This window comes from Sus scrofa, chromosome 9 (assembly GCF_054392235.1).
Source record: "Sus scrofa isolate SSC_HxYL_T2T_F1_AM1 chromosome 9, Sscrofa_HxYL_maternal_Yorkshire_Landrace_v2.0, whole genome shotgun sequence".
NCBI lineage: Eukaryota > Metazoa > Chordata > Mammalia > Artiodactyla > Suidae > Sus > Sus scrofa.
The window spans coordinates 110,440,641-110,467,929 of record NC_139391.1 but is presented as its reverse complement, the minus strand read 5'-3'; the positions used below and the strand labels follow the sequence as shown (position 1 = coordinate 110,467,929).

At 49.2% G+C, this 27,289-nt stretch overlaps 1 protein-coding gene and 1 long non-coding RNA gene across 25 annotated transcripts in view; both read left to right on the top strand.

Moving 5' to 3' along the window:
- Nucleotides 1-27,289, top strand: part of ATXN7L1 (ataxin 7 like 1) — a 462,010-nt gene that overhangs the window by 265,439 nt on the left and 169,282 nt on the right. For 15 of the 24 annotated variants that reach the window (XM_003482700.5, XM_021063506.2, XM_005667724.4 and 12 more), the window contains one exon: nucleotides 17,403-17,507. The exons of the other annotated variants lie outside the window; for them this stretch is intronic. In XM_003482700.5, the coding sequence (XP_003482748.1) occupies nucleotides 17,403-17,507 (105 nt within the window). The remainder of the gene's footprint in view (nucleotides 1-17,402; nucleotides 17,508-27,289) is intronic. 24 annotated transcript variants of the gene reach the window in all.
- LOC146400080 (uncharacterized) lies at nucleotides 444-9,496 on the top strand. Its single transcript, XR_014816098.1, has 2 exons — nucleotides 444-1,237; nucleotides 3,745-9,496. It is a non-coding gene; the product is annotated as an uncharacterized LOC146400080 (long non-coding RNA).

Here is a 27,289-nt window from a genome sequence, read left to right as displayed (position 1 = left end):
GATGTGACACAGAGGTAGAGTTGGGATGCGGTCTATGCTTATCAAGCCCTGAGTGTGACACTGAGCACATTCGTCTTCTGATCTGAGCATTTGGCCCTTCTGGAAAGATGAGATTGTCCGAAGAGCCCCGGCCCTGCTCCCAGCAGTTTATTCCGGGAAGCCTCTGGAATGCCTGAGCAAGGCCCACGGGAGACAGGCTGTGCTTCTGGCTCGAAAGGAGCATTTAAAGCAGGAAACCAGAAATACGTGAGCTCTGGGCAGCCCTGGAAGGGGCAGGCTGTGCAGGGTGTGGAGGGAGCCCTTTGGGGAAACCTCTTCCTAATACCACGCTCCCCGGGGCTGCAGATGGCACTTGTCCTGGGCAGGCAGCTGCAGGCCTGCAGGGGCTGGAAGACAAGGCCGTGTGGCCATGCCGGAGCCGGTCGTGTTCCAGGAAGATGGGATTTTTTTTTTTTTTTTTTTTTTTTTTTTTTTCCGGTGAGTGAGCAGCAGTTTGATGGCACTACGAAAAAGCTTCCCCAGGCATACAGACCTTAAGTAAATAAAAGCACAAAAATAGATTTTTCAAACCGTGTCCTTCCAGAGCATAGTAGGATTTCCTGAGAAATTGGATTGAGTTCTCCCTGACTCACCTGACTGCTGACTGGAGGAATTCAGAGGGAAAAAAATGTGTATTTCCCACAGCTGTATCTGCTGAAATGGGGCCAACGGCAGGGCTTCCGGCTCTGTCTGAATAGGTGACCTTTTGAAAGGCAGTTGGGGGCATCTGAATAGGAGGCTGGGGATCAGGGCTGAAGCTTAGCGAGGCCTCTTCTGAACCCCCATCTCGTCTCAGAGATGTGAGATTTATCGTAGATCCTCAGCACCGCCTGGGCTCTGTAGATTGGTGTCCTGCAGGTATAAAGGCCCCTGGGCAGCCCTCAGGTGGACGGGGCTGTTTTTTGAGTGGTCATGAGGTGTTAGCCCTGAAGCATCCACCCCCTGACTGTCCTCCACTTGGGTACCAAGATTATGATCTGCCAGATGGCAGGGCTAGTGCTAGGGTTTAAGATATGACCATAGGAGCTCCCATCGTGGCGCAGTGGTGAACGAATCCAACTAGGAACCATGAGGTTGCGGGTTCGATCCCTGGCCTCACTCAGTGGGTTGAGGATCCGGCGTTGCCATGAGCTGTGGTGTAGGTTGCAGACGCGGCTCAGATCTGGCTCTGGTGTTGCTGTGGCTGTGGTGTAGGCTGGTGGCTACAGCTCCAATTCGACCCCTAGCCTGGGAACCTCCATATGCTGCAGGTGCGGCCCTAAAAAGACCACCAAAAAAAAAAAAAAAATGACCCCAGAGCACAAAGGTTTTCTTCTGAGCCGAACCACGAGGGCTAAGACATCAAAACTCCATTAGCATTGTTGCTTAGGTGGGTTTTCAGAAACCCGGCTTTAACTGGTCCCAAACCATCCAGGGACCTAGCCGTAGTACCCTGGACCCCACTGCATAGAGGTTAGGTTCTAGCATGGAACTTTGTTATGGATGAGGACCAGTGGTGCTGGTGTACTGGCTCTCTGAGCTAATTTAGGAACCTTGGTTTATAGGCTTCGCTGGGCTGTCAATACTCCCATTCTGGTGAATTTTAGATGACTGAAGTGAAGTCACCAAATGTGGAGTCGGGAAGAAAGGCACACAGTTGGCTCCAGCTCATCACTGCACTCTGTTTCTGACTCAAAGATCCAGAGAGTTTACAAGTGGGGGTACCTAAAAGGGGACACGGGACCACATGCCAGGGTACCCACCGTGGCACCCCTATGTGTACAGAAAACTCCTCCCTCCTGGCCAGCAAGAGGTTCCAGACCACCCAGCTAACCTTGGATGTTGAGTGTCTCCCATGTTAGCAGTTTCCCTGATGGGACAGTGACTGGACGAACTGTTTGGGTTTATCACATCCCTTGAAGAGCTTGTGAAAAGTGCATCCTCCCGGCTCCATCTCTGGAGAACCTCACTCCACAGGTCAGGGATAGGGTCCAGGCATTGACATTCAGTCCAATTTGCAGGTAATATTCACACTTTGAGAATTCCTCATCTGCTGTTGACTCACCCTGTGGCTTCAGTGACTGAAAGTTCAAGGTCTGGTGGCTTTTAACATAATGATTTCATTCTCAGCACTCAATGTTTTGCTCCAGTGTAACAGGATTGTTTTCTTAAAGTCCCACTGTGCAAAATTAGATTCCAGATCATAGCAATAGCTAACATTTATTGAGTGCTTTCCAGGCACCAGACGTCTAATGTGTGTTGCCTTCATCTCAGACTGACAGCTGTCCCGTTAGTACCATCCCCGTTAAGTGGATGAGGAAACGGAGGCCCCGGAGGAATTTTCCAAGGAGGGGGTGCCAGGATGAAAATCCAGGCAGGCTGAGTCCAGAACCTACCTTTTCAGCAAGGCACTGAGCTGTCTGTAAAATAACGTTCCTCTGTAAGTCTTTGGCTTTTGGCTTCGCCAGTTCCGGCTAAAGTTCAGTTCCATTTCATGGGCGTTTGAGTGCCTGTAAGATGCTGGCCCTGGCATAAGTGACCTCACTGAACCCTCGAGGAACCTGGTGGGGAAGAAATGACCACCGTTTTCCAGAAAAGGAAAAACAAACCCAGAGAGGCCCTCTGTGGCTTGCTCGGTGTTGCACAGCGAGCTGGAGGCAGAGTGGGAATTAGCTGCTCTTCCCACTGCCCCACAGCTGCTCCAGCTGTCTCTTGGGTGGTTCCTTGTCTAAAGTAAGGCAGTTGAGGCACCGGCACTCTTTAGCATTTGAGCGGGCTGCTTACAGTCTTAACTGTTAAATGCTTGAGTCAGTATGTAAAACATGAGTGTGCAAATGGTGGAAGGTAGGTGTATCCATCTGTAAGCAGGTGTGCTGGCCTCTGTGCAGCCATAAATGCAAAGGACTATGAAAGTACAAAGAAAGCGTTATTGTCTCTGAGGGAACCAGAGAAGGCTCCCTGGAGGAGGCTGCACTAAAGCTAGCCTAGAAGGACAAGTAGGACTTCTGTGAGTGTGGAGGGAGGGGGAAAGGAGAGGCTGGTGATGGAGGACCTGGTGGAAGCTGAACCTGGGACTCCGAGGTGGGGCTGGATCCCAGAGGAACCTCGCAGAAAGTCTGTACCTTTTCTCCTCAGGTGCAGAACTAGCTTCATGCTTGATTTGTGATTGAAGACATTATGATTTTTCTCCTCCAGCTGATCGATCCGATTTTCTATTACATTAAAATAGTTTTCTGTAATCCTCTCTGTGGGGGATTTTTTTATTTCTGGGCTTCTGTGCTCTGAAGGCCACCAGCTTTAGACACTAGCCCATCCCAGTGGATGCGAAGTGTGAGTGACTGGTTTGAGGATCCCAGATGTGACGGTTGCTCGGTTTTTTTCATTTTCTTAGAGCAAAGGTCTTTTCTGTCCCTCATGAGCACTGGCGCAGTGGCAGGTCCAGCTGGAGTGGCTCCAGCTCCCCTGTAAGCACCTCTGCCCCAGGGGAATGACTTGTCACCAACTTCCTGCAGCCTTACTGTCCCCATGGCTTTAGTGTTTTGGACACTGACTCCCAGGAACATTAAGCAATTCTTGCCACTGCCCTCTGGCTATGCCGAGTGGATGCATCTCTCAACAGAGCCAAATGGCACATTTACCTCTGAGCTGGGTGAACATGTCATCTTTGTCTTTTTTGGTGGGGGGGTTGGGCGCTGTGCCTGCAGCATATGGAGGTTCCCAGGCTAGGGGTCCAGTCGGAGCTGCAGCTGCTGGCCTATGCCAGAGCCACACCAACGTGGGATCCAAACCAAGTCTGTAGCCTACACCACAGCATATGGCAATGCCAGATCCCCAACCCACTGAGCGAGGCCAGGGATCGAACCCACGTCCTCGTGGATGCTAGTCAGGTTTGTTAATCGCTGAGCCACAGCGGGAACTCCAAACATGTCATCTTTGAAGGGTGCACATGGGGCTCCATGGCCTTGACAAGTGGTCTGTAAAAAAGAACGTTGTCATCTCTTTGCCAATTACAGAAAAGCTACGGCCAGAGCCAACTCGGCTTTACACTCAGAGCCACTGACAGGTGCCACAGGATCCAGGTGTTTCTTGCCGTGGACCCTCTGAGTAGGAATCCACCCACCACTGCTGTGGGACTCATCATGACCATAGGCCCTGGGACCACCTCGCCTTCCTGCCATGTTCTGATGAATTCTGAGTCTGCACCTCTTCTTAATCCCTGAATATGCAAGCAGAGTAATGACAGAACCCCCAACAGCTAAGCAGAGGTTGGCATGCCCAAAACCTCCTGGGGTAGGCACTTTCTTGCATGTTCTGGCTGGCACTTGTGGCAATAATTGGAGAGCCGAGGCCTGCCCCGCTGCAGTTTCACAGAGGCCTCTTCTTGTGCCTTTAAAAATGTCGCACTTCCTGAATTCGTGAGACACTGCTCGTGGACGTCTTGGACTCCGCTTTGAGCGTGGTCCGTGACACATCACCTAAAAGATCGCTGTACTGGGGCGAGTGCAGCATCCCCATGCTAGTTGTTGCCTGGCCCTGGCCAGTCCATTTCTAAGTTAGCAGCGACAGAAGCCTAATGGGAAGTGCCGTTTTTGTCATTATTCATTAGTCTGTGAAAGCCCTCAGTACCTGTGGTGTGACTCCCACAGGCAGCTGGGGACCCCAGCCCCACCCTTCCCTCTGCCCTTGGCTCTTGGTCTTGTTTTCCTCAAGATGAATGAAAGCCTCTGGGCCCATGAGTCTCAAGAAACAAGATGGCAGACATCAAATTCGTGTGCACACCTCAGTCTCAAAACTAGGATGCTTCCTAAGATGGAAAGAGAGATGATAGACAGATGAAAAAGATAGAGATGGTAGATAGATAGATAGATAGATAGATAGATAGATAGGATAGATATGAGAGAGAGAGAGATGATAGAGGCAGATGCTATCATCTGTATAGGCATCATCTCTATAGGTAGGTAGGTCAACAGAGAGGTAGGTACGTAGATGGATGGATGGATGGATGGTTGGATGGGTGGATCACCATCCCCAGCTCCTTTTAAAAATAAACCACTCAGATTTGGGGCTCTGTTTGCCTCTCCCAGAGATTTCCTTTGTAATATGGGTGTGGCATCCTCCCCTTCCTCCCCCTTTCCTCGCCCATGCTTCTCCTGACCCACTTCCTGCCGGATCAGACATTGTAACCAAAGGGCTGGAAAGGAACTAAGGGACCAGTTAGTTCATCCTCCAGACTCAGTCCAGCTCGCCACAACAAAAAAGTGGACCGTCTTACATGAAAAAACATCAAAGAAGATGCTTTCATTGATTTCCCCTGACCCGTTTAAGTTCTCCTTCATGGCATTGTTCTATTCGGTCTGGAAATTCTCTTTGACCATAACCCGTCTTGTAAGGAAAAGCAGCCTATGTAGGTCATCACCAGCTCATCCCCAAATCTACTGCCCTGTTGCCTGAAGCACGGCGCCTCCCCCCACCTCACCCCTCTTGGGTGGGGACAGAGAGAGGGAAGACATCTCAGACTCACAGACTGTGGCAGGAGACTCTGGAGAGGCCCCGGGACAGAAGGGGGTGGAGTCACCCCCGAAATCAGCTGGAAACTGGCCTCACAGAGACAAGCTTGCAAACTTCTCGGGCCAGGGAGGCTCAGGGGAGGAAACGCCTATTTCAGAGAAATCAAGCCAGGCCAGCTGAGGAAGCGCTGAGGAGCAATGCCCGGGGAGGCCCCCTGATTTTGTGAAAACAAATGCCTCAGCTTTACTGCCTCAAGTGGATGGTGATGTGGGCATAAAGATTGACACGAGCATTTAAGCTTGTAAACGACCCAGGCGGGAGAGCCAGGGAGGGACAGGAGCCTGTGATGGCGTGCCACCTTTCCAAAGCAGTGTAGGCCCCTCCTCTTGTCGACTCTTTAAGTGTCTCTAGGCAGGAGAGCCCAGGAAGGGACTAGAATTCCCGTCCCCCCCCCAGTTGAGTCATAGTGACCTAAACAGTCTTTACTCCCAGGCCCTTGTTGAGCATGCTGCTCCCATCCTGTCCTCTGCATCGAACTTCTCCCTGGCCAGGTCGGGGCAGGGCACTAGGACTGGTGTGGGGAGGGCCAGGTGGGGGTATCCTGTCCGCATAGCTCATCTCTAAGCCCAAGCAGCCCTTGCTGTAGGAATTGTTGAGCCAGGTTACCTTCTCGGGACTCAGCTACCTGTCACAGTGATTAGGTGTTCCTCATCTGTCCTGCGGGCCAGAGGTGGGGATGTCAGGCCAGAAGCCACCCGCCGGCCAGGCTGGAATGATGGATGAGGATGTGTATGCCGAACAGGGAGAGCCCGGGTATCCCTGCAGGTGCTTGAGGGAATCAGGGCTGGGTTGACATCCCTGGGAACATTTTTTTAGGGGCAGAAGGTTGGCGTTGTTGCCTAAGCCAGGCAGAGGCAAGGGGAGCCCATTGCAGAAATATTCTCTTGGCTACCAAGGTCATCACTGCCTGGCCAGACAGTCCGTCCCTCTGCCAGGTTGGGCCAAGAGGGCTCGGTGTGCCCTGGGCTGAGCCTGGCTGCTATGCTGGTCCAGAGCTGATACAGAAAGAGGTGGGAGGAGCCTGGATCTTCCAGGACCTGGATCACCCACTGTCTTGATGTACAAGACACCTGCAGATAATGGGACCAGAGGGAGCATCCGGCAAACACCCTTAAGCCACAGACACTGGCTGGGGGGGACTGTCCCTGGGGGTGGGATGGGAAATGGCCGTGTATGTCAGAGAAGGAAGGATCCAGCGAAAAAATACACTGTATTTTTGATACCCTCACGGCGAGATGGGGGCAGGAATTAACACATCTTCCAGACGGTGGCTGCTGGAACATGCTTCCTTTGCCTCACACAACACTTGTCTTCCAAGGAGCTCCAAGAATGAACAAACAGACATAACTATTGACCTTGTGATGTCGGTTAGCAGCATTGGCATTAGGGCAATGCATTGTCACTTACAACTTGCCCCTTTTGACAAGAGACAATGAAGGAAAATGGAAAGTAAATCAACTTCTTGGGACCCTCAGCCTAATAATTAGCTCATGGACATTTATTAAGTGGTCACTAGGCACCACTCTATTGGACTAAGGATGTGTAAAGGGCGCCGAGTCACCCTTGTCTTGTCTTCAAGGAGATCCCAGTCTGATCTGAGAGGCGTAAACCGTGGTCACATTCTTAGGGAAGCCGTGGTCACATGGCCAAGGGCACATCTGGGCAGAGAAAGGGAGTCCCTGCGTCCCCTCTGGGCTCATCAAAGGAGGCCTCTCAGAGGAGTGGATGAGTGAGTTCGAGAGACAGAGGGTCATAGGTAGGAATACACTGTATTTTTGATATCCTCACTGTGTGCCAGCTCCTTTGTAAACATGTCATTTAATCCAGGTAAGGAAATAGAAGCGTAGAGGGGTTATCATGCCAAAAGCCAGAGTCAGGAATTTGAGCTCAAGGCTGCCTGACTCCAGAGCCCAGCTCTCAGGCACTGCATTTGAAAAGGCCCACCTCTCATAGTTTTTGTTCTAAACCTTGAGCTACATTCATTCCCCAGGTCCCGCCCATCCCATCCCTCTTCCTTCGTTGTGCTGCAGAGGGGAGTGGGAGAGGCTGGTCCAGGACCCTGTGCAGCCACATGTCTCAATTATACCATGAGTGCAGGTCTGTGAAGGCCCTTCACCTGAGGAAGGAGGGATGGGCTGGCTCCTGTGACCATGAGGGCTGGCTGGGGTTTGTGGCTGGGTTGGGTTGAGGAGGGAGTGGGGATGGATCATGCAGCAGAATAGCGCACGTCCACCTGCGCCCAGGCCTGGCTCCTGCTCCAGCTTTGCAAAAGGGAGTGCCTCGTGGCCCAGCCACAGCCAGAAGACGCTGAGGCTTTTGAGTCCTTGGTTTGTACGAGAAGAAAGGCCCTGTGCCTGCCGCCCGCGCACGCCCGCCCTCATTGATGCTGTAGAACTCACCGCGCTGCTTGCAGCTTGCTTTTCTAGTCCTCCTGTTTCAGTTTCCGTTTCCAGATTTCGTTGTTTTTGAAGCCCTCACAGTCAGGCCCTGGGTTTTCAGAGATCTGAAAAACGGAAAGTGACCGCATTTTTTTTTTTTTTTTTTTTTTGTAATTTTCCTCGAGAGGAGCTTGGCATTCTGCTGGGGGAGTGGGAGGTGTCAGGTCTGAGGTCGTTGCTTTGAAGACCCCAAATTGTCTTGTTCTGTGACTTTAAGGAGATTTGGGGGTTGGGGAACCCACCACGTCACGTCACGCTGTCAGAGCAAAGGAGAAAGGTTTTTTATACCCTCACGCTTTCCATTTGACATAAGTGATTAAAATGCAGCCGAAAACTCCACTAACAGAGAAGACACATTAATAAAAACTGTATAATGAGCGCATGAAGATTAATGGGAGAAAGGAAGGCCTGTAGGACTTCGATCCCTGGCCTCGCTCAGTGGGTTAAGGATCCAGCATTGCTCTCCCAGCGTGAAAGGCGCTTCTCCTGAGGTGGCCTCCGCGTCTGGATTTGAATCTGCTTGGAGGCAGCCATGTGTGTCCCTGAATCAGAATTACTGTTTTTTCCGATAACTTTCCCTGTCTGGGTTTATGTAAGTGGAAGCCTACAAAGCAAAACCACAGCCAACCAACCTCATCTTTTGGGTACTTTTCCAAGGAAGCCGGTGGGACCCGCTTTGCAGCCATTATCACAGGGTTGTCACATCCGCAGGTCCCACCAAGGTCTCTGGATCCTTGACCCCACCCCCAACCCAGCCCCCATGGGCAGAGGCTCACATCTACCTTCCTGGAAAGGGCTCGGGGGGTTGGAATTACATAAATATAATCTCAGGCTTTTTTCATGACATTGTTTTTTTAGAGTCAGTTTGAAAGGGAAGCTGAATTTTAAAATTATGTGAGATTGTTGTTATACTAGTGGCATATGCTACCTTGACATTTTCATAATTCCTATAGCAACCAGAGTGGTTTCACAATGCTGGGAAAGACTTTGGGGGAAACCTGAGGCCATTTTCTGGGGATTTTTTTTTTTTTCAAGAAAGTAAAATGAAAAGTTGTCTGCTTTGCTGCCTGCCATTTCCCACTGCAGAATCTTCTATAGCAAGCGTAGGTATCATCAATTGCTGATAAGCTGTCCCACGGTCTTCAAAGCCAGGCTGCTTCTTTGTGCAGCCTGTGCTCTACTTGGCATTCCCACTTGCAGTAAGAAGGAATCAGGAGTTCCCCTTGTGGCTCAGTGGTTAATGAATCCGACTAGGAACCATGAGGTTGCAGGTTCGATCCCTGGACTTGCTTAGTGGGTGAGCAACTCAGTGCCGTGAGTTGTGGTGTGGGTCGCAGATGCGGCTCGGATCCCGTGTTGCAGTGGCTATGGCATAGGCCAGCAGCTATAGCTCTGATTGGACCCCTAGCCTGGGAACCTCCATATGGCTCGGGTTCAGCCCTAAAAAGCAAAAAAGAAAAGAAAAAGAAAAAGAAGGAATCAACCTGTAATCAATCTTTCTTAAGCATTTCATCTTTTGAGCTCTCACCAGTTGTTGTTTCATCATGCCCCCAGTCTTGAGCTTTATTTTATTTTTTTAGTTTAGTTTAGTTTATTGTCTTTTTAGGGCCTCACCCGTGACATATGGAAGTTCCCAGGCTAGGGTTGGAATCAGAACTGCAGCCATTGGCCTACACACAGCCACAGCAACGTGAGATCTGAGCCTCATCTGTGACCTACACCACAGCCCATGGCAACGCTGGATCCTTAACCCACTCATCAAGGCCAGGATTCAAACTTGGATCTTCGTGGACACTAGTCAGGTTCGCTACCACTGAGCCCCGATGGGAACCCCCAATCTTGAGCTTTAGAAGGTGTCCAGGGGCAAATTCAAGCGTGCATAGCATCTCATGTGATCCTGAAGCCACAAAACCAGCTGCCTTCCCATCTTAGAAATAAGTTCTGTACAAATAAGTGACTTGGACAGGTCACTCTGCCTTTCCCTTAACTGCAGCCATTTTCACAGAATGAATACTGGGTATCAATGAAAGTTTATACACTCGGGACTTTGCTTATCAGAAGTGTTCCCTTCAAGGAGTTCCCATTGTGGCCCAGTGGTAACAAACCGGACTAGTATCCATGAGGACGTGGGTTCGATCCCTGGCCTCACGCAGTGGTTTAAGGATCCAGCGTTGCTGTAAGCTGTGGCGCAGGTCGCAGGTGAGGCTCTGATCCCACGTTGCCATTGCCATGTCTGTGCTATAGGCTGGCAGCTACAGCTCCAGTTTGACCCCTAACCTGGGAACTTCCATATGCCAAGGGTATGGCCCTAAAAAGAAGGAAAAAAAAAAGAAAAAAAAAGAAGCGTTCCCTTCAGAAAGATGTTTATAAGATGCTCTTTCTGTTCTGCCAATTTCTTTTTCAGTATTGACCTAAGAAACAATTCATCAACTACACCCAGAAATCAGTGTTGTTATTCTACCTTCGTAGGAACCATTCTGGTGTCCTAAAGTTTGTCTCTTCTTCCACCCCAGCTGGGCTCTGCCACTTGGAGAGGGGTGTTCAGGGGAAGTGAAGCTGTGAAAGCCAGACAGGGCCTGCAGGAACCTAAGTGCTGTCCGAGGCAGGCTGAGGAGGCCAGACTTCATTGATAACATGAATGCCTTTGACAACTGACTCTGCCACAGATGAGAATTCTGCCAGAAGTTAAGGAAAGTAAAGGGGGAGTTCCCATGGTGGCTCAGTGATTAACGAATCCGACTAGGTTGCAGGTTCGATCCCTGGCCTTGCTCAGTGGGTTAAGGATCCGGCGTTGCCCTGAGCTGTGGTGTAGGTCACAGACACGGCTCGGATCCTGCATTGCTGTGGCTCTGGCGTAGACCGGCTCTGATGAGACCCTAGCCTGGGAACTTCCGTATGCCGTGGGAGCGGCCCTAGAAAAGGCAAAAAGACAAAAAAAAAAAAAAAAAAAGAAGAAGAAGTAAAGGGCACTGCTTCAAACAGGGGCACTGAGAATAGCCTGTATGCTCATGTGTGAGCAGCATTAATTTAATACTCTGAGCCTAAGCTATGAATACTCTCCATGTATAACCCTTAAGGAGTAAGCATTAGATTGACAGACACTGGAAAGAACTTAGTTCTCCATGCCCTCATCCCCATCCCCCCTCCCCCAGCCCCCTTCTCGCCTCTAGACCTGGATAAGTTGTAGGCTTTTTGTGCTCATGTGATACAGAAAATGATCAACATGTTTACCTGGCTCTGTAGTGCATACGTTCTTGGATTAATGATCAATACTATTACCGTAATTTTATATTAACATAACAATCTCCTCCTCCGTTCCCAAAAGCCTTTCTGCATCCAGTGTGGTAAATGACAAATATAATTATCTCTATTTTTATAACTAGGGAAATTGATCCAGGGAGGAGTGATGCTAGAGTGGGTGCTAGTCAGTGGCGTGCTGGTAAATGTTTTCACAACCAGCTCTCCAAGAGAAGCAGCCCTGATTGGTAGTGGATGTCGATTCCCGTGGTGTAAATACTCCCACTGTGGCCGATTCAGGCCATTGACATGCCTCACTAAATTCAGAGCTAGGAAGAGATATGATCAGCTCCTCTGAGCTGGCACAGTGCAATCCAGCGTATAATTGGCACTAACGATGCTATTCATGGCTTCAGACTCCCAGGTGACCACTGAGGACCAACCTCTCTAAACCCCAGTTAACTCTCAGGCTCAGCTCAGCCCTAACTCACTGGATTCCCTTCAGTGGTATTTTTCAGACTTTGACTTGTGACCCATGAAAGGGTCATGAAATTAATTTCCAGATCTCAGTGAGCATTTTTTTCTAATGAAACATAATAGAATAATACAAAAAGAAATGAGTGAAACAGAACATACCATTATGTTTCTTGGGACCCAACCACAGCCTAGAGAGAGATCCCTCCTGGGGGCTGTCAGCCCTCAGCTGTCCACACATGTGTGTGATGCTGGACATGCACACAGGAAGTCCTACAGGTTGCAGGGACGCCCAGGGCTCCCCAAGAGGCTGGCTGTGAGTGGTCATGAAGGAGAGTCGAAGAATGCTGCCTGGAGCCAGGACTCTCCCACTGAAGGGAAAACAAGTTAGTTTTGAAAAATAGGGGAGAAGACCTTGATTAAAGCTTTCTCTATACTCTCTCCCAAATCCCTGGAGGAAGAACATACAAGGCCAGGCAGCTTTTAGGAGCCATCACAGCAATCCCATGAGGCAAGAACTGTGAGCCCCATTTTGTGGATGAGGAAACTGACACTCAGAAAGGTTGTGCACCTTTCCTGAGGTTGCACAGCAAAGAGTACTGTGGTCTGAATCTCTCCTTCAGACCCCAGGCCTGTGCAAATGCCAGCAGCTCTCCCAGAGTCTTGGGACAGCCCGTTAGTCATCCATGCAACCCTTTCAAACTGGTTTCTTCATTTTTGAAACAGGATCTTGCTCTTAGGAAAGATGTGGCCTTTTGCCAGTGGAGGAGCGTGGGCTTTGGAATGCGAGAATCCTCAAATCTCTTCCCACTTAAAATTACTGCCATGGGATCTCAAGCCAATTACTTTACCTATGTTTCCTTGCCTGGAAAGTGGGATGGCAACTTCATGGGTTAATTATGAGGATTAACTAGGATAATGTTAGCAGATAACAAAGTCTAGAAGGATATATATTAACATGCCAACGTGGTTATCCTGAAGTGGGGTCATTGCAGGTGGTTCCACTGTTCCCTTTTTTCTTCATCTTTGTTCAGTGGTACACTGGTAAATGTTTAACAACGTGGCTCTCCAAAAGAAAAGACCTGATTTGTGGTGTTTGCTTATCTCCATGGTGTAAATACTCCTGCAGTGGCCGATTTCAAGCTACCACCTTGATCTCATCGAACAAGTTAGGAGACTTGCACAATTGACTCTTGAAACCTGGTCCAAGCCCGCTTCAGCCTAGCACTGTTTTTATTTTTCACTGTGCACTGCAAGTTCTGTTTGGGTGCTAAATTGAGAGGGGTGGGGGGAAAATTAGTAATAGGCTACCTAGCATGATGCCAGGCGTAGTAGTTTCCAGTTCTCCCTGCCTTCTTTCCTCCCTTGTCCCCCGGCAGACAGCCCACTGAGATGGCCTGGCCCCAGGAAGCAGCGGTTCCTCCCAGTAGCCAGGTGCCTTATCTTGCTCCCCATGTGCCAGGCTCTCAGAACCTGGGCACCCTGTAGCAGAGATTCTAAGGTCTGATCACTGAGGAATAATCAAGCAGGCCAGCAGGTCCTTTCAATTCCCACAGGAGACATTCTTCTGAGCAGACATGTGCACAGGTGAAACTGCCTTGGAGGAAACTAAGAAGAGACCCCGTGGAGCAGAAGGCCCAAAGTAGGACACCCCCAGGGTGGCCAGTCTCTGACCAGCCTAACCTTTACCTTCAACTCTTGACCTGGAGGTGTGTGCAAGGAGTGGGGAGAGGCCCTGCAGGTTGCCGAGGGAATACTGAAGTGGCACAGCCTCTGGAGGCCTGACAGGCCTTGGACAGCTTGTCAGGCGCAGAGACACTGCGATGGCTCGGGTCGCTGCTCAGGCCTGGGTTCAATCCCAGTGGGTTAAGGATCCGGTGTTGCCACGTCTATGGTATAGGTCGCAGCTGTGGCTCAGATCCGATCCCTGGCCCAGGAATTTCCATATGCTGCAGGTGCAGCAAAAAAAAAAAAAAAAAAGTGCAGAGACACGTTCCCTGCACCCTACCTCTCAGTCCCTGTGCTCTGCACAACTTCTAGCACGAGTAGGTGCTCAAGAAACTTTTGTGAATGCTTTTTTTTTTTAATTAATGCTTTCCTTTTATTCCTTTATAGCTTGATCTATTGCAGAAAGGATGTAAGGCAGCTCAGGAAACGCTGTTGAATAAATAAACGTCTTAGCCCTTGCCAGCTCCTGGTTTCACATGTTCCTGGATAGAAAATGTGACTAAATCTAAATGAGATGCAAAGTGTTAATAAAGGTTGCCAGTGATTTTTTTTTTTTAATTTTTTCTGGCTTGTCTGTACTTTTCAAATGTATCTTCAAAGACCAGGGATCACTTTTGTTATTTTCAACAAGAGAACATATATTATAAAAATAACCTATAAATTAAGAGTAAAGCAGGAGTGGTGTCAGCAGTGCAGGGCTGGGTTGCCTCCTCCGCGGGCTGGGAGGCTCAGAAGTGAGGGCCCAGGACACGCTGGGTGGGCCCGGCCTGGGCCTCTCCACGCTTGGGGCCTCTGGTCACAGCTGGGTTCTCTCTCAGCCTTACTTTCCACAGCCCCCCACCCCCTGCTCGCTTGCCCGCCCACCTACCAGGCGCTGACTAATAACGCTCCCCTCTTGTAACGTCTTAGTCAGAGTGGAAGCAGAGGCGAGTCCTAGAGGGGAAATGACAGGCCACGTCCGGAGCCACAGATGCTGCAGAGATTCAGTGCGCCTGCGCACAGCCTGGCCTGAATACCGCGGCGGGTGTGGGGTTCTCGCACCTGGAACCGGGGGGCGGAGGGACCCAGCAATCGGAGCCCTTCTCACCCTTCCAATCTCGCCTTCTCCAAGGCAGGGGCCTCGGCTCCTGGCCATGTAACAAATGGATCGATTCCATTTCCCTCTGAGCAGTGGGGTTGTGCTCAGTGGAGAACTCCGTGGAAGCATGTGTTGGATTATAAATGAGCTGTCCCGGAGTTCCCGTCGTGGCGCAGTGGTTAACGAATCCGACTAGGAACCATGAGGTTGCGGGTTCGGTCCCTGCCCTTGCTCAGTGGGTTAACGATCTGGCGTTGCCGTGAGCTGTGGTGTAGGTTGCAGACGCGGCTCGGATCCCACGTTGCTGTGGCTCTGGCGTAGGCTGGTGGCTACTGCTCTGATTCAACCCCTAGCCTGGGAACCTCCATATGCCGCGGGAGCGGCCCAAGAAATAGCAACAACAACAACAAAACAACAACAAAAAAAAAAGACAAAAGACAAAAAAAAAAAAAAAAAAAAAAAAAAAAAAAAAAATAAATGAGCTGTCCCCACATCAGGAGGAACTCGGCTTCCCGGTGGCCTCGCCCAGCAGCTCAGAGAACCATCGTGCAGCTGGTGGTTTTCGTTAAAGATACAGGTCGAATCTAGAAAATGAGGGCGTGGGGGGTTGGGAGAGGAAGTTCAGGTCTGCAGTGCAAAGCACTTTCATGCAGAGGTGTCTTTTATTTCCTCTGTCCACCCAGCTCTCAGGGACTCTGGAACCCGTCAGCTAAGAAGAGGGAGGTGGAGGCAGAACCCTAGCTCCACCCAGTGGTGCTCAAGGAGGTGTAACTACCAGTTTCCTCAAAACTGACCTTTTTTTTCCCCAAGCAGCTTTATTGAGATATAATTCACCTCTCATACAATTTGCCCATTTAAAATGTACAATTCAGTCATTTGCAGTAAAATCACAGCATTGTGCAACCACCACTGGTATCAATCTGAGAACATTTTTTTCACCCCTAAAAGAAACCTGTAGCCTTTAGCAGCCACCCTTCAATTTCCTACAGGGCCTCCAGGCCACGGCTAGTCTACTAGTCTACTCTCTGCCTCTCTAGCTCTCCTGGACAGCTCATATAAATGGAGTCATACTTGGAGTTCTTGTTGGGGTGCAGCTGAAACGAATCTGACAAGTATCCATGAGGTTGAAGGTTCGATCCCTGGCCTCGGTCAGTGGGGTAACGATCCGGCATTGCCGTGAGCTGTGGTGTAGGCCGGTAGCTGTAGTTTCGATTAGACCCCTAGCCTGGGACTCTCCATATGTCTTAAGTACGGCCCTAAAAAAACACACAAAAGACAAACATAAATAAATAAATCAAAAATAAAAGGAGTCATACTATATGTGGCCTTTTGTGACTGGCTCCTTTTACCTAGCGTATGTTTTCAAGGTCCATCCGTGTTGTACCAAGTATCAGTACTTCATTGCTTTTTATGGCCAGAGAACCTCGCATCGTATGGATATGTCACATCTTATTTATACGTCCAGCAGTTGATGGGCATCTGGGTTGCTTTCACCCTTGGGCTGTATGAATAATGGTACCGTGAACACTCGCGGACAGGTTTTTGTGAGGACAAACGCAGTTGTGTCTCATCGGCCACATAACTGGTCATCTAATGGTGTATATTTACTGTCACTTCTTTCTTAAAAACCTTCGGGAGCTTCCCATCGTTCTTAAAGCCAGGTTCAAAATCCCTGCCTTAGTCCACAAGGCTTTCACTCTCTGGGCTCCTCCCTCGTTCTGTTCCTCGGACACCTCAGACCCAGAATCTCCTTGCTTGGCCAACCTGGAACTTTCCTCTCCCTCCCTTGGCCTTTTCTTTCTCTAGCCCCTCCTCAGAGAAGCCTCTCTGACGCCTCAGATGAGGTTAAGTCTACCTGCCACCCACTCTCGTGAGACCCTGGGTTTCTCCTCCTTAGTCGGGGCCACAGTTACAACCAAATGACGACGTGTGCGATTCTGGTTAGTGCTTCTCTTTTCTGCTCCAGCAGAGCAGGGCCCTCGTTCTTGTTCTCCAGTTATCCCCGGCACCCAGCACGGTGCCCAGTGCACTTGAGCGCTCAGTAAATATTTGCCAAATGGGAGTTCCCGTCGTGGCTCCGTGGTTAACAAATCTGACTAGCATCCATGAGGACCCAGGTTCGAACCATGGCCTCGCTCAGTGGGTTAAGGATCCGGCATTGTGTAGGTCGCAGACGCGGCTCGGATCTGGCATGGCTGTGGATGTGGTGTAGGCTGGCAGCTACAACTCTGATTCGACCCCTAGCCTGGGAACCTCCATAAGCTGCATGTGTGGCCCTAAAAAAAGCTGTGTATATATATATTTGCCAAATGAAGAATGGATAGTGATGGCAGCCAAGGAGCCACTTGCCTGGATGCTTCCTTTCACCCTGTGTCTCCCGCAGGTGAGGGGGCACCCAAGTAGCCGTGAGGCCAGGATGACTCTTCTATCTCTCCCCAGGCTTCTCGCCTCCTTACTCACCTGAGAGCCTCTGCTTACACTGAAATGGGTTTTGGGGAGCTCCCCCATCCTAAAATAACTAGAGCCTCATTGGGTCCCGGCTAACACTGGGGCCCTCTTCCAGGATAGGGTGACTCCCCGGAGCATGCAGGCAGCTCTGGGCAGCCCAGCCCCACTGCCCAAACCACAGTGGTGGCCGTCTGTTTGCAAGGGAAATGAGGAGGGATTCTCCAAAACACTGGCTTCCCTGAGCGTGGGGAGCTCCCTTATGACGCACCCCATTCCCTTTCACCAAGATCATTGCCCTTTCTGCGTGTCTTGCTTGGAAAAAACTGTCCTTGAGGAAATTCCAAGAAGAAATCGAACCCCTTTCTAAGACTTAGTTGCTTTTTCAAAACAACCTGTTTTCCTTTCCCCCACAGATATGCACTTGTTTGGCCACTACCCAGCACACGACGACTTCTACCTCGTGGTGTGCAGTGCCTGTAACCAGGTCGTCAAGCCGCAGGTCTTCCAGTCCCACTGTGGTAAGTGGACTCCTGACCGGCCGACGTCCGACGTAGGGGAGAAGGCTTCCCCTGGTGGTCTGGCCCCGGGTCTGTCTCAGCCCAAGGCCATGGGTAAATTTCTCCAGGGGCTCCGCTTCCGCTCCCAGGCTGACTGCCTTAGGAGCTGCAGTCCTTATGCCGAAATGCTCAGCCCTGCTGGGACACTAGAGAAAAAAAACCTTCCGTTGTTTAGGTAGATAGATGGTGGCCTCTGCAGGTGACAAAGAGGAGGGGCAGTGGTGGCTTGAGGAACCACTCCTGCAGTCTTGCACCCTGACGTTTGGTTCCCCCTATAAACAGAGCCAGAGTCTCCCTGGATTGACATGGGTCGGGGAAGGAGGGCGGGACACCAATGGGGGCTACTCGGGTGCTGCCCCCAGGAAATGCATGTAGCAAAGCTACAAGCTCAGCTTCTCCTAAGAATCCTCCTTGTTAAAAAAAAAAAGAAAGAAAGAAACAGGTGTGTTTGGGAACTCGCTTTCCCTCTGCATCTTTACATCCGTGGTGTAAGAAATTCCCTTCAGCTGTTCCACGGCAAACGTTGGCCTCCTTCAGTGCAGGTGCCGTGTGGACAGAACAGATCAGGTCCGCAGGGCTGCTCCCCTAGGAACAAATAAACAGCTACTAACCTGAGACAGGAAGTGATTGAACCTCTCTGGGTGGAAGTCTCCTTCTCTTCACAAGGGGTATTGGACCAGCTGATTTCTAACGCTGTAATGTGCTCTGAGTTCCAGAATGGTAGCTCCTGATGTTTTGATTTAAGCTCTCTCCTCCCTTTTGATGAATAGAAAATCTGAATGCCCTCCTTTACTATTAAATTTCAAAGAGCATTAAATATTGTGCCTAAAAAAAAAGCAATTATATTATATTGAATACCCTTTTGCAAATTACACGTTTCTCCTTTCTTATACTCAGAGTTTCTCATTTTCCCCCAGCCCTTCAGTTAGCACTGTTCTGTAATAAAGAGCTATAAAATTAAAGGAGGTGGGCTTATCTAAGCCCTCCAGTAAATGTATCTATAGGATAGTTTATATATATCCTGATATCATTCATGAATGTGTATATATACATATGATGTTTATACAGCTACACATATGTAATCTGTGTCTGTGTATATACTTGCGGTGTGTTTTGTGTTTGCAATATGTAGAAAGAGAATGCAGGCTTCAGGGGCACTTTCTCAGACTGTCTGACCTGCTCAGGTGCAGAGGCTCCTAGAAAGTGCTGTACACAGAGCTCTGTTGAGAGGCCAAGTCTCCCGCCTCTCCCCAAAGCCAGCTCTGTGACCTGGAGCTATTTGCTTTATGTCCCAGCATCTGGGTTCCTTGTCTCTTCCACGAGCAGTGATTCTGGGAGGTGCTTCCAGCTCTAACATTTTCATTTCTGGGAGTTCCCGTCGTGGCGCAGTGGTTAACGAATCCGACTAGGAACCATGAGGTTGCGGGTTTGGTCCCTGCCCTTGCTCAGTGGGTTAAGGATCCGGCGTTGCCGTGAGCTGTGGTGTAGGTCGCAGATGCGGCTCGGATCCCGCGTTGCTGTGGCTCTGGCGTAGGCTGGTGTCACAGCTCCGATTAGACCCCTAGCCTGGGAACCTCCATATGCCGCAGGAGCGGCCCAACAAATGGCAAAAGACAAAAAAAAAAAAAAAAAAAAAAACATTTTCATTTCTGGCAGAACAAGCATGAAAGGAGCAAGTCACATGCTGGGCACAAGTTGCCCTTCTGGCTCCGTGCTCTGTAGCCAACCACCCTCCCCTCCACCAGGAGGAGAGAAAAGGTCAGACCTCTCCAAGGGAGACTGTCAGCAGCCCAGTGGTGGTGGTGCTACCAGCTGAGCTGACGGGTGAGGGGGATCAAGAGCAGAGCAGTGGCGAGAGGAACCCACACAGCTGGTCGGTCAGGGAACAGCTCCGAGGCCTGTGCTTCTGCTTGTCTCATGAAGATGCAGGAAGTGTGGCTTTCCCATTGTGGCACAGCAGAAACGAATCTGACCAGGAACCGTGAGGTTGTGGGTTCAATCCCTGGCCTCGCTCAGTGGGTGGAGGATCCGGCATTGCCGTGAGTTGTGGTGGAGGTCACAACATGGCTCAGATTCTGCATTGCTGTGGCTGTGGTATAGGCCAGCAGCTGTAGTTCCAATTAGACCCCTAGCCTGGGAACCTCCATATGCTGTGAGTGCAGACCTAAAAAGCAAAAAAAAAAAAAGATGCAGAAAGTGATCATCATTCCTTCATTCATGGGATGTGGCACTGGCACTGGGTACCCAGACAGATGAAAATCCCACCAGCCATCAAAAACTTCAGTGGGAACTGAATTCATTGGCAGGGTCTCTGATGGAAAGAACCTAAAAGGGACCCAGAACCCCACGGTGCCCTGTAGAATTCCTCCCAAGGCAAGGTCCTATCTAGCCAGAGGTCTCTAGGGCTGGGCTCAGCTGAGACAAGTGCCTGCCTCTGTCCTAGGCCTTTTGGTGCAAGAGCGAGTTAGGGGGAGAGCTTAGGGTTTTGTGGCCATCTGCTCCGAGCAGTGGCACTAAATTAGTTTGGGGGTTTGGGGTTACTGTTCTCATCACCTGAAGCCCAGTCTCCCTTGAGCTTCTTGTGAACCAGCTGGCAGGCAACGAGGGGGTCACACCCACAGCTCAGCAGATGGGGGCCCTGAGCCTCCCCCCGTCTTTCAGGGCTGAGTCCCAGGGATTCACAGCCCATGTTTGTCAGGGGCAGGAGAGTGCAAGGCAGCGCTTAAAATCAGAGCATCACTTCATGGTCAGCGAGGATGTCTTCGTCGCCCTAAGAATTCCTCCTGTAGTTTGCTCTCTTACCTCCTGCCATTGCTTGGCTGTAATCAACAAGGTAGTGAGAATGGCACTGTGCTCTGGGCATCCCTTATCTTTGAACATCTAATCCTCTCAACATCCCCACAAAGTAGGTACCAGTATGACCCCCATTCTGAACTTGAAGAAGTTAAGGCTTCAGAGTGCCTTGCCCAAGGCCTACCCTAGGCAGGTGTAGGGCCTGATTTTGAAGCAGGCAGCGCCCCTCCAGAGTGAAGGGAGTGTGTGCTTTGCCTGCTTGCTTCGCTGTGGTCCCTCCGTCCCTGCATGGGTCACATGCCCTCCTTGTCCCAGCCCAAACTCCGAGGCCTGACCCCCTCACCTGCCAAGTAGCACCTCATAGGACAGGGCTTCACACTCCATCTTGTTAGTAGCAGAGCTTTCTTTCTAGTGGGATTTCCTCTGTAGGACCCCCTTAGGACTACAGATGCACAGCAGAGCCATGGGGGTTGAAATGGCCTCCTCCTGACCTTGTCACTTTCCAGGACCCCACAGCACAGCATTTGAAGTTTGTTGTCCTCGAAAGAACATGGGCTTTGGAAGCAGACACGGCAGTTCACATGACTCCCCCATTAACTGTGGCCTCGGGCAGGGAGCCTCCTGTCTCTCCACCTGGTCTGTAAAATGGGTCCCCTGCCTGCCTCAGGGGTTGTTGGTACAAAATGATGGTGAGAATCACCTTCCTGCAGGTGCACCCAGAGCCTGGGTTCATTTCACCCCTCTTCACACCCATAGCTCTCTGTTCTGGCCACCTCCCACCTTCTGCCCCATGCTTCAGTCATCTGTGGGCTATCTCAGCACCTCTGCCAGCTCCTGGGATCCCCTTCAGGACCAGGGATGCACCTTTTCAGCTCTGTCTTGCACTGCCCAGAAATGCATCCATCATCACCAACCCTGGCCCCAGGAAGCAGAGCTGAGGTGTGGTGGGAAGGACACAGCCCAGGAGCCAGCACGCCTGGGGCTACCTCCCGGGTCAGCCTCGCCCAGTCCTAAGACCCTAGATTTGTCACCCTTTTAAATGACAGGGGACTAGACTATGTGTTCTCTTGGAAAGTTGCTCCTTTTCAACACCTATGCTTCGGCTCCCGATTTTAAGGGTCACGGCATATCCAGAGGGATGGGTGCCTGGCAGCCTTCAAGATTTCAGAGGCCTGGTTAAGTTAATTGAAAAATGAGAGAGTGAGAGAGAGTGTGTGTGTGTGTGTGTGTGTGTGTGTGTGTGTATTTAGGCAGTTGGTTGTTCTGGGGACTTGGAGATTCACAGTAATATGAAAAAAGTGAAAGCCATTGTGGAAAAATCATGAACTTGGGAGTCCAACAGACCTAGGTTACTAGCTGTGAGACCTTGGGCTTATTGTATGACCTTTCTGCGCCTCATTTTCCTCTAAACTGAAGGCAGTAGTTCCTGCCTTACAGAGTTAACTAAGGAACAGAGATAAAGTAGTTTCCTGGCACACGGCAAGGAAATAAAGAAAGCGTAGCTATTATTGTCAATAAAGTCTGGCTATTTTTTATTAAGTTGCATGTTTCTTATGAAAAATGGGAAAACCAATTCAGTCAAGTGCTTCCTGTCTTCGTTTCTTGCCCTGTCTCGGGGGATGCGCAGAGGTCAACCTACGGACTCTGGCCTGTGATTCATCTTCAGCTTCCCACACTCCTGGAGGCAAGGATTGTCAGCCTGGAGATGATTACATTGCCAGGAGTCCTGAGGCTCTGGCTTTATGAATGTGGTTTGCATTCCCTCTAGGTCCCAGTGTCAGCTCTTTTGCAAACACCATAGAACTCCCAGAATCCGTCTGGGGTCCCTGCCGAGGTCCATCCAGCCTTGGACACGAAGTCTCACTCCCAGGACTGGCTGCATCCATGTCGCTCCTGACTTCGCACCCCAAGCCGGTGTCCCAGATGTAAAACCGGCATGCCCACTGCTCAGAGACCCTCTGCTTGGCATGGGGATAGGGAGGCTCCCTGCAGGCCATCTTCTGTGTCACCCCACCTTTGTGGGCCCTTTGCCTCTGTCTTCTCCGTCTGTGCAAGGGCTCTTTAGATGCTTTTTAAAGAGCTCAGATTTGGAGAGATTGACTTGTTCCTAAATTCCTTAGGTAAGTTGATGAGGTTGTTTAGACATAGTGGTAGAAAAGGGGGGAACAGAAAAAGCCACACCTTGGGAGTCCTGATCCCACTCAATAGGCATCCCTGTTCCTCATAACCGCCCTGTCCAAGTCGTGGCTTGATGCAGTGGCATAATATAGGCGCCTCATGGTTGGCAAGAGCCTACCTGGAGTCAGGCTGCTTCGATTCAAGTTCCAGCCCATACCACTTAACTGACTGTGTGACCTTGGGCAGGTTACTTTGTCTCTCTGTGCTTCAGTCTCCTGGTTCTTAAAATGGAATCATAGTTTACCTCATAAGATTGTTGTGATGATTAGAGGAACTCACATATTTGGCAAGAGTTCCCACTATGGCACAGAGGGTGATGTCCAGTGTTGTCTCTGTGGCAGCGTGGGTTTGATCCCTAGCCCGGCACAGTGGGTTAAGGATCCGGTGTAGGTCAAGGCTGCAGCTCCGATTCAATCCCTGTCCCTGCAAACCTCCATATGCCGTGGGTGTGGCTGAGAAAGAAAAGGAAAGAAAGAAAGTACTTAACACAGTGGTGGCATTTGCTTTAAAAAAAAAAAAAAGTTGGAGTTCCTGTCATGGTACAGTGGTTAACGAATCCTACTAGGAACCGTGAGGTTTTGGGTTCGATCCCTGGCCTTGCTCAGTGGGCTAAGGATCCGGCGTTGCTGTGAGCTGTGGTGTAGGTTGCAGACACGGCTTGGATCCCATGTTGCTGTGGCTCTGGCGTAGGCCGGCAGCTACAGCTCTGATTCGACCCCTAGCCTGGGAACCTCCATATGCTGCGGGAAGCGGCCCTAGAAAAGTCAAAAAGACAAAAAACAAACAAACGAACAAAAAGTTAAGCTATCATTCACCAAGTGATAAGCTGTAGAGATTTATAATGAAATCCTTTTTGTTGTTGTTATACAACTATACATGTAATAAAATTCATTGAGTAATTTATTTATTTTTTTACAGTCTTTGTTGTTGTTGTTTATAATGAAATCTTATCCAAAGGATATTCACTGTGATTACTGTGGAGTGTGAGGGTGACATTCGTGACTCTTCCTCTTGTGTCAATGCTGTGGGTCCCAACCTCAGCCCAGAGGGAATGTTGCCATTTCTCCCAAAAAGAATCCTCTGAGTGTGGTGTGTATATGTGGGAGTAGGGGTCCCGTCTCTGTGCAGAAGCCCGTATATAAGCTCAAAACTAGGAGGTGCAAGGTACCCATCGTAGAAAAATAGTTTTATTATCTTTAGTAGTTGCACGTTTTTAGTCAATGTGAAATGTTGTAATGGAAGGGGAAAATAATAGGTGGATTCGAGCTGTGGTTTTGTAATTGGGTTGAGCATGTTTGAAGCTGTCTGGTTTGCCTAAATGAAAGGAGTATGCTGGTTTTTGTTGTTGGTTTTTTTTTTCCCTATCCTTATCTCCTAATACTTTTACGTAATGAACTACCATAAAGAAAAGTTTCTCAACAGCAGCACTGTTAACACTCGGGGCTGGCCCATTCTGGGATGGGGGCATTCTGTGCCTTATAGAATGCTGAAAAACAGCTTCCCTGGCTTTTATCCCCAAGATGCCAGGAGCTGCGCCCACTCCCAGTCATGACAGCGAAAACTGTCATCAAGAATTGTCAGCGTCCTCTAGGGGACAAAATCGCCCCCAGTTGAAAACCACTGCCGTAAAATATAACATCTCCATCGGTCATATCCTCGTCTGTGCTTTTCTGTATTTTTCTCCACCTTGAGTGTGTGTGCGCAGGCATACTAAGCCCAGAGTTAGCTTCTCTGGAATCACAAAGCGGCATATAGAAAGTTTACTATTTCAGCTGCCACAGAGCTGCTCATCAGGATAATTTCCCCATCGCGGTCCTGTTCAAAGCATAAAACAAGATAGGTTTCAGAAGTCCATAAAGTTATAGTCCTTCCCACCTCAAAAATCAAAAGGGAGGTGGTGGGGAAGAGGGCAGAAGAAATAACACATCCATATCCACAGATCTTTCAGAGTTTTTCAGCCACATTGCTGCTCACCCTCTAAGCAGAGAACCATATGACCCCACATCCCATCCATCAGACACAGATGATCCTTGAATGTCACTGCTACTTTATATATATATTAGAACCAAAGAACCTAGATGTCATTCAGTAGACAAGAGAGGATTAATTTTTTTCCCCTCTTTCTCAGAGAAGGCTTCTTATTCCCTTGTCTGATTATCGTTTTGAATGCCCTTCAAGTAGCTATTTTGCATGGTGATGGTGATGCAGTAGAATTTAATGAACTGTGAGCTAAAGCAGAGGGGCTGAGCTGCAGAATAAATGAGTGACAGCAGCTGGATCCTGGAGGCTGGCACCTCCATGCTCTCATGCACATCCATACCCCAATGCTGGTGGGTACCAAGAGCAGCAGGGCCCAGCAGTGCCACACACGGACGCCTCATTAATGAGGTTCCAAGGTTTCCTGCCATTGTTCTCTTTATTTTGTCCATCTCCGGGTGACCTCTCATAGGGAAGGAAACCATTTGTGCTTCTGAGCCCTAGAGAAAGTCAGTCCCTCCCAATGTCAGTGCCCCCGGCTCCCTGGGTATCCTCACCGGTTAATTATCCTGCTGGGACTTCCTTTCTGAAGGTATGGATTGCCACAGAGCAGGGCTTGAGTTTTTGGTCAATTAAGTTGGACTTGTTTGTTGAGATTAAATTTCTGTTGTTTTTATTGTTAAGTTGTAGTTTTGCTCCTGGATCACTTACCCCAGAGTTGTATAAGATAATTAAAGGAAATTGGTCTCATCGAACATATTCATAGTCAAGTCTGACAGTATTAACTAGTAAGACTTGGCAAAAAGCAAGTAACTTGATTTTGTTAGTGAGATTCTTTTTTAACTTTAATTTGATGACTATATCCCCGATCCACAATTAACTCCTGGCTTGATGTATCTTTTGGGGTCCTTATGATCAGAAACAATGTCTGCTGTTGTTTCTCCTTATTTCATCCTTCCATCATCCCTGGCAAAGTGCAGTCATTCGATATAAAGAAAGAAATCCCTTTAAAAAGAGATCCTAAAGAAATCCCTATAATTGATTTTAAGAAGATCCCTAAGGAGAAAAATCATGGACTAACAAATGGTTAGACCTTAAATCAAGCATTACAACCAAAAGAATCTACAACCAAGTAGGTCTACATTTTGTTCCAATGCTATTGTTTATATTTTGAACTTGCAGCTGCTCAAATTAGTATTAAAGGTAGGGGTTCCTATTGTGGCTCAGCGGTTTAAGAACCCAACACAGGAGTTCCCATCATGGCGCAGTGATTAATGAATCCGACTAGGAACCATGAGGTTGTGTGTTCAATCCCTGGTCTTGCTCAGTGGGTGAAGGATCCGGTGTTGCCGTGAGCTGTGGTGTGGGTCACAGACACGGATCGGATCCTGCGTTGCTGTGGCTCTGGCGTAGGCTGGTGGCTATAGCTCCAATTAGACCCCTAGCCTGGGAACCTCCCTATGCCGCAGGAAGCGGCCCTAGAAAAGACAAAAACACACACACACAAAAATTAAGGTGTGTCTGGAACATAGAAGGTTGACCTGGTTCCAAACTCTGGCTTTCCTTTTTACTGTGCTAGTGGAAGACAAAAATACAAATAACAACAATACAAGTAAAACTAATGTACGGTACTTACTGAGCACTTCTGTATGCTGAGCTTTTTGTTATTTAGTCCTGTTGCCACCCTAAGGTTCTGTGGTCATAGTATCCCTGTCTCACACCCAAGGACAGGGAGACTCAGAGGATGTAAGAAATTTCCTTGGGAATAGGCTGATGTAAATGGCAGAACCAAGATTCCAATCACTGAGTGACTCTAGATCACTTTAACTGCTGTACGTGTTCAGTGTTGTGGATCTCAAACTCCCTGCAACAAAGGAACTAAACTTCCAGAAAAATCGTTTTGGTCCCCTGTAGGATGCTCGAAGCTAAATGATAGGGCTTGGGGGCAGCTGAGTCCCCCCCTTCTCTTTCTCACCTTTCTAACTTATGCCCCTGATCTTGCCTGCCTCTTAGCATAGGTGAAGAACTGGGACACAATTTCGAGGGGAGGAGGAAGGGAGGAATAAATCACTTACAGTGATTGTGTTGAGAGCTGCTGCATTTGGATAGACCTTTAAATATCAAAAAGTGACAAGAAGCAAGCTTGTGGAAGAAGCAGAGTGGATACCACTGTCTGCAGTTTCTTGTTTATCTCCAACAAATGAGCAGGTCCACAAGATACCCCCGAACCCCAAATATTAGATGAGTTCCTCCAAATTCAGTGAAATTCCCTTTTTCCCCATGTTTCTGTCAGAAATGTAACAGAAATGTTACAAATAAACAAATAGCAGATGTAACAGTTCAGTTCATATTTAGAGAGAGATTAATGGAATCTTCCTAACTTTGGGATTATTGCATTCATCTTTAATGGAAAAAAAACCTTCTCGTCTCATCCAATCCTGTGTCTCGAAAGCTGAATCTTTTGGGTTACCTTCTTCAGAGACACATGGCTTTGAGTCATTCAGTTTTTTTGTTTTTTGGTTTTTTTTTTTTTTTGAAAAATATTTATCGAGCACCTACTATATGCCAGATGTTGTTCTAGTGCTGCAGATACCGTGACAGACAAGACAAATAAGAATGTGGCTTTCCTGAAGCCTCTGTTCTGGTAGGTTAAATAATATTAACAAAAATGTGATCGAGCCGTATGAAAAGCACACACCAGGCAAGGTGTGTTTGAGGGCTTCAGAGACGGGGCGTGAGCCCAGTACCATATAGGGCAGAGCCCGCCATTTGGATTTCATCCTGAGTGTGGTGAG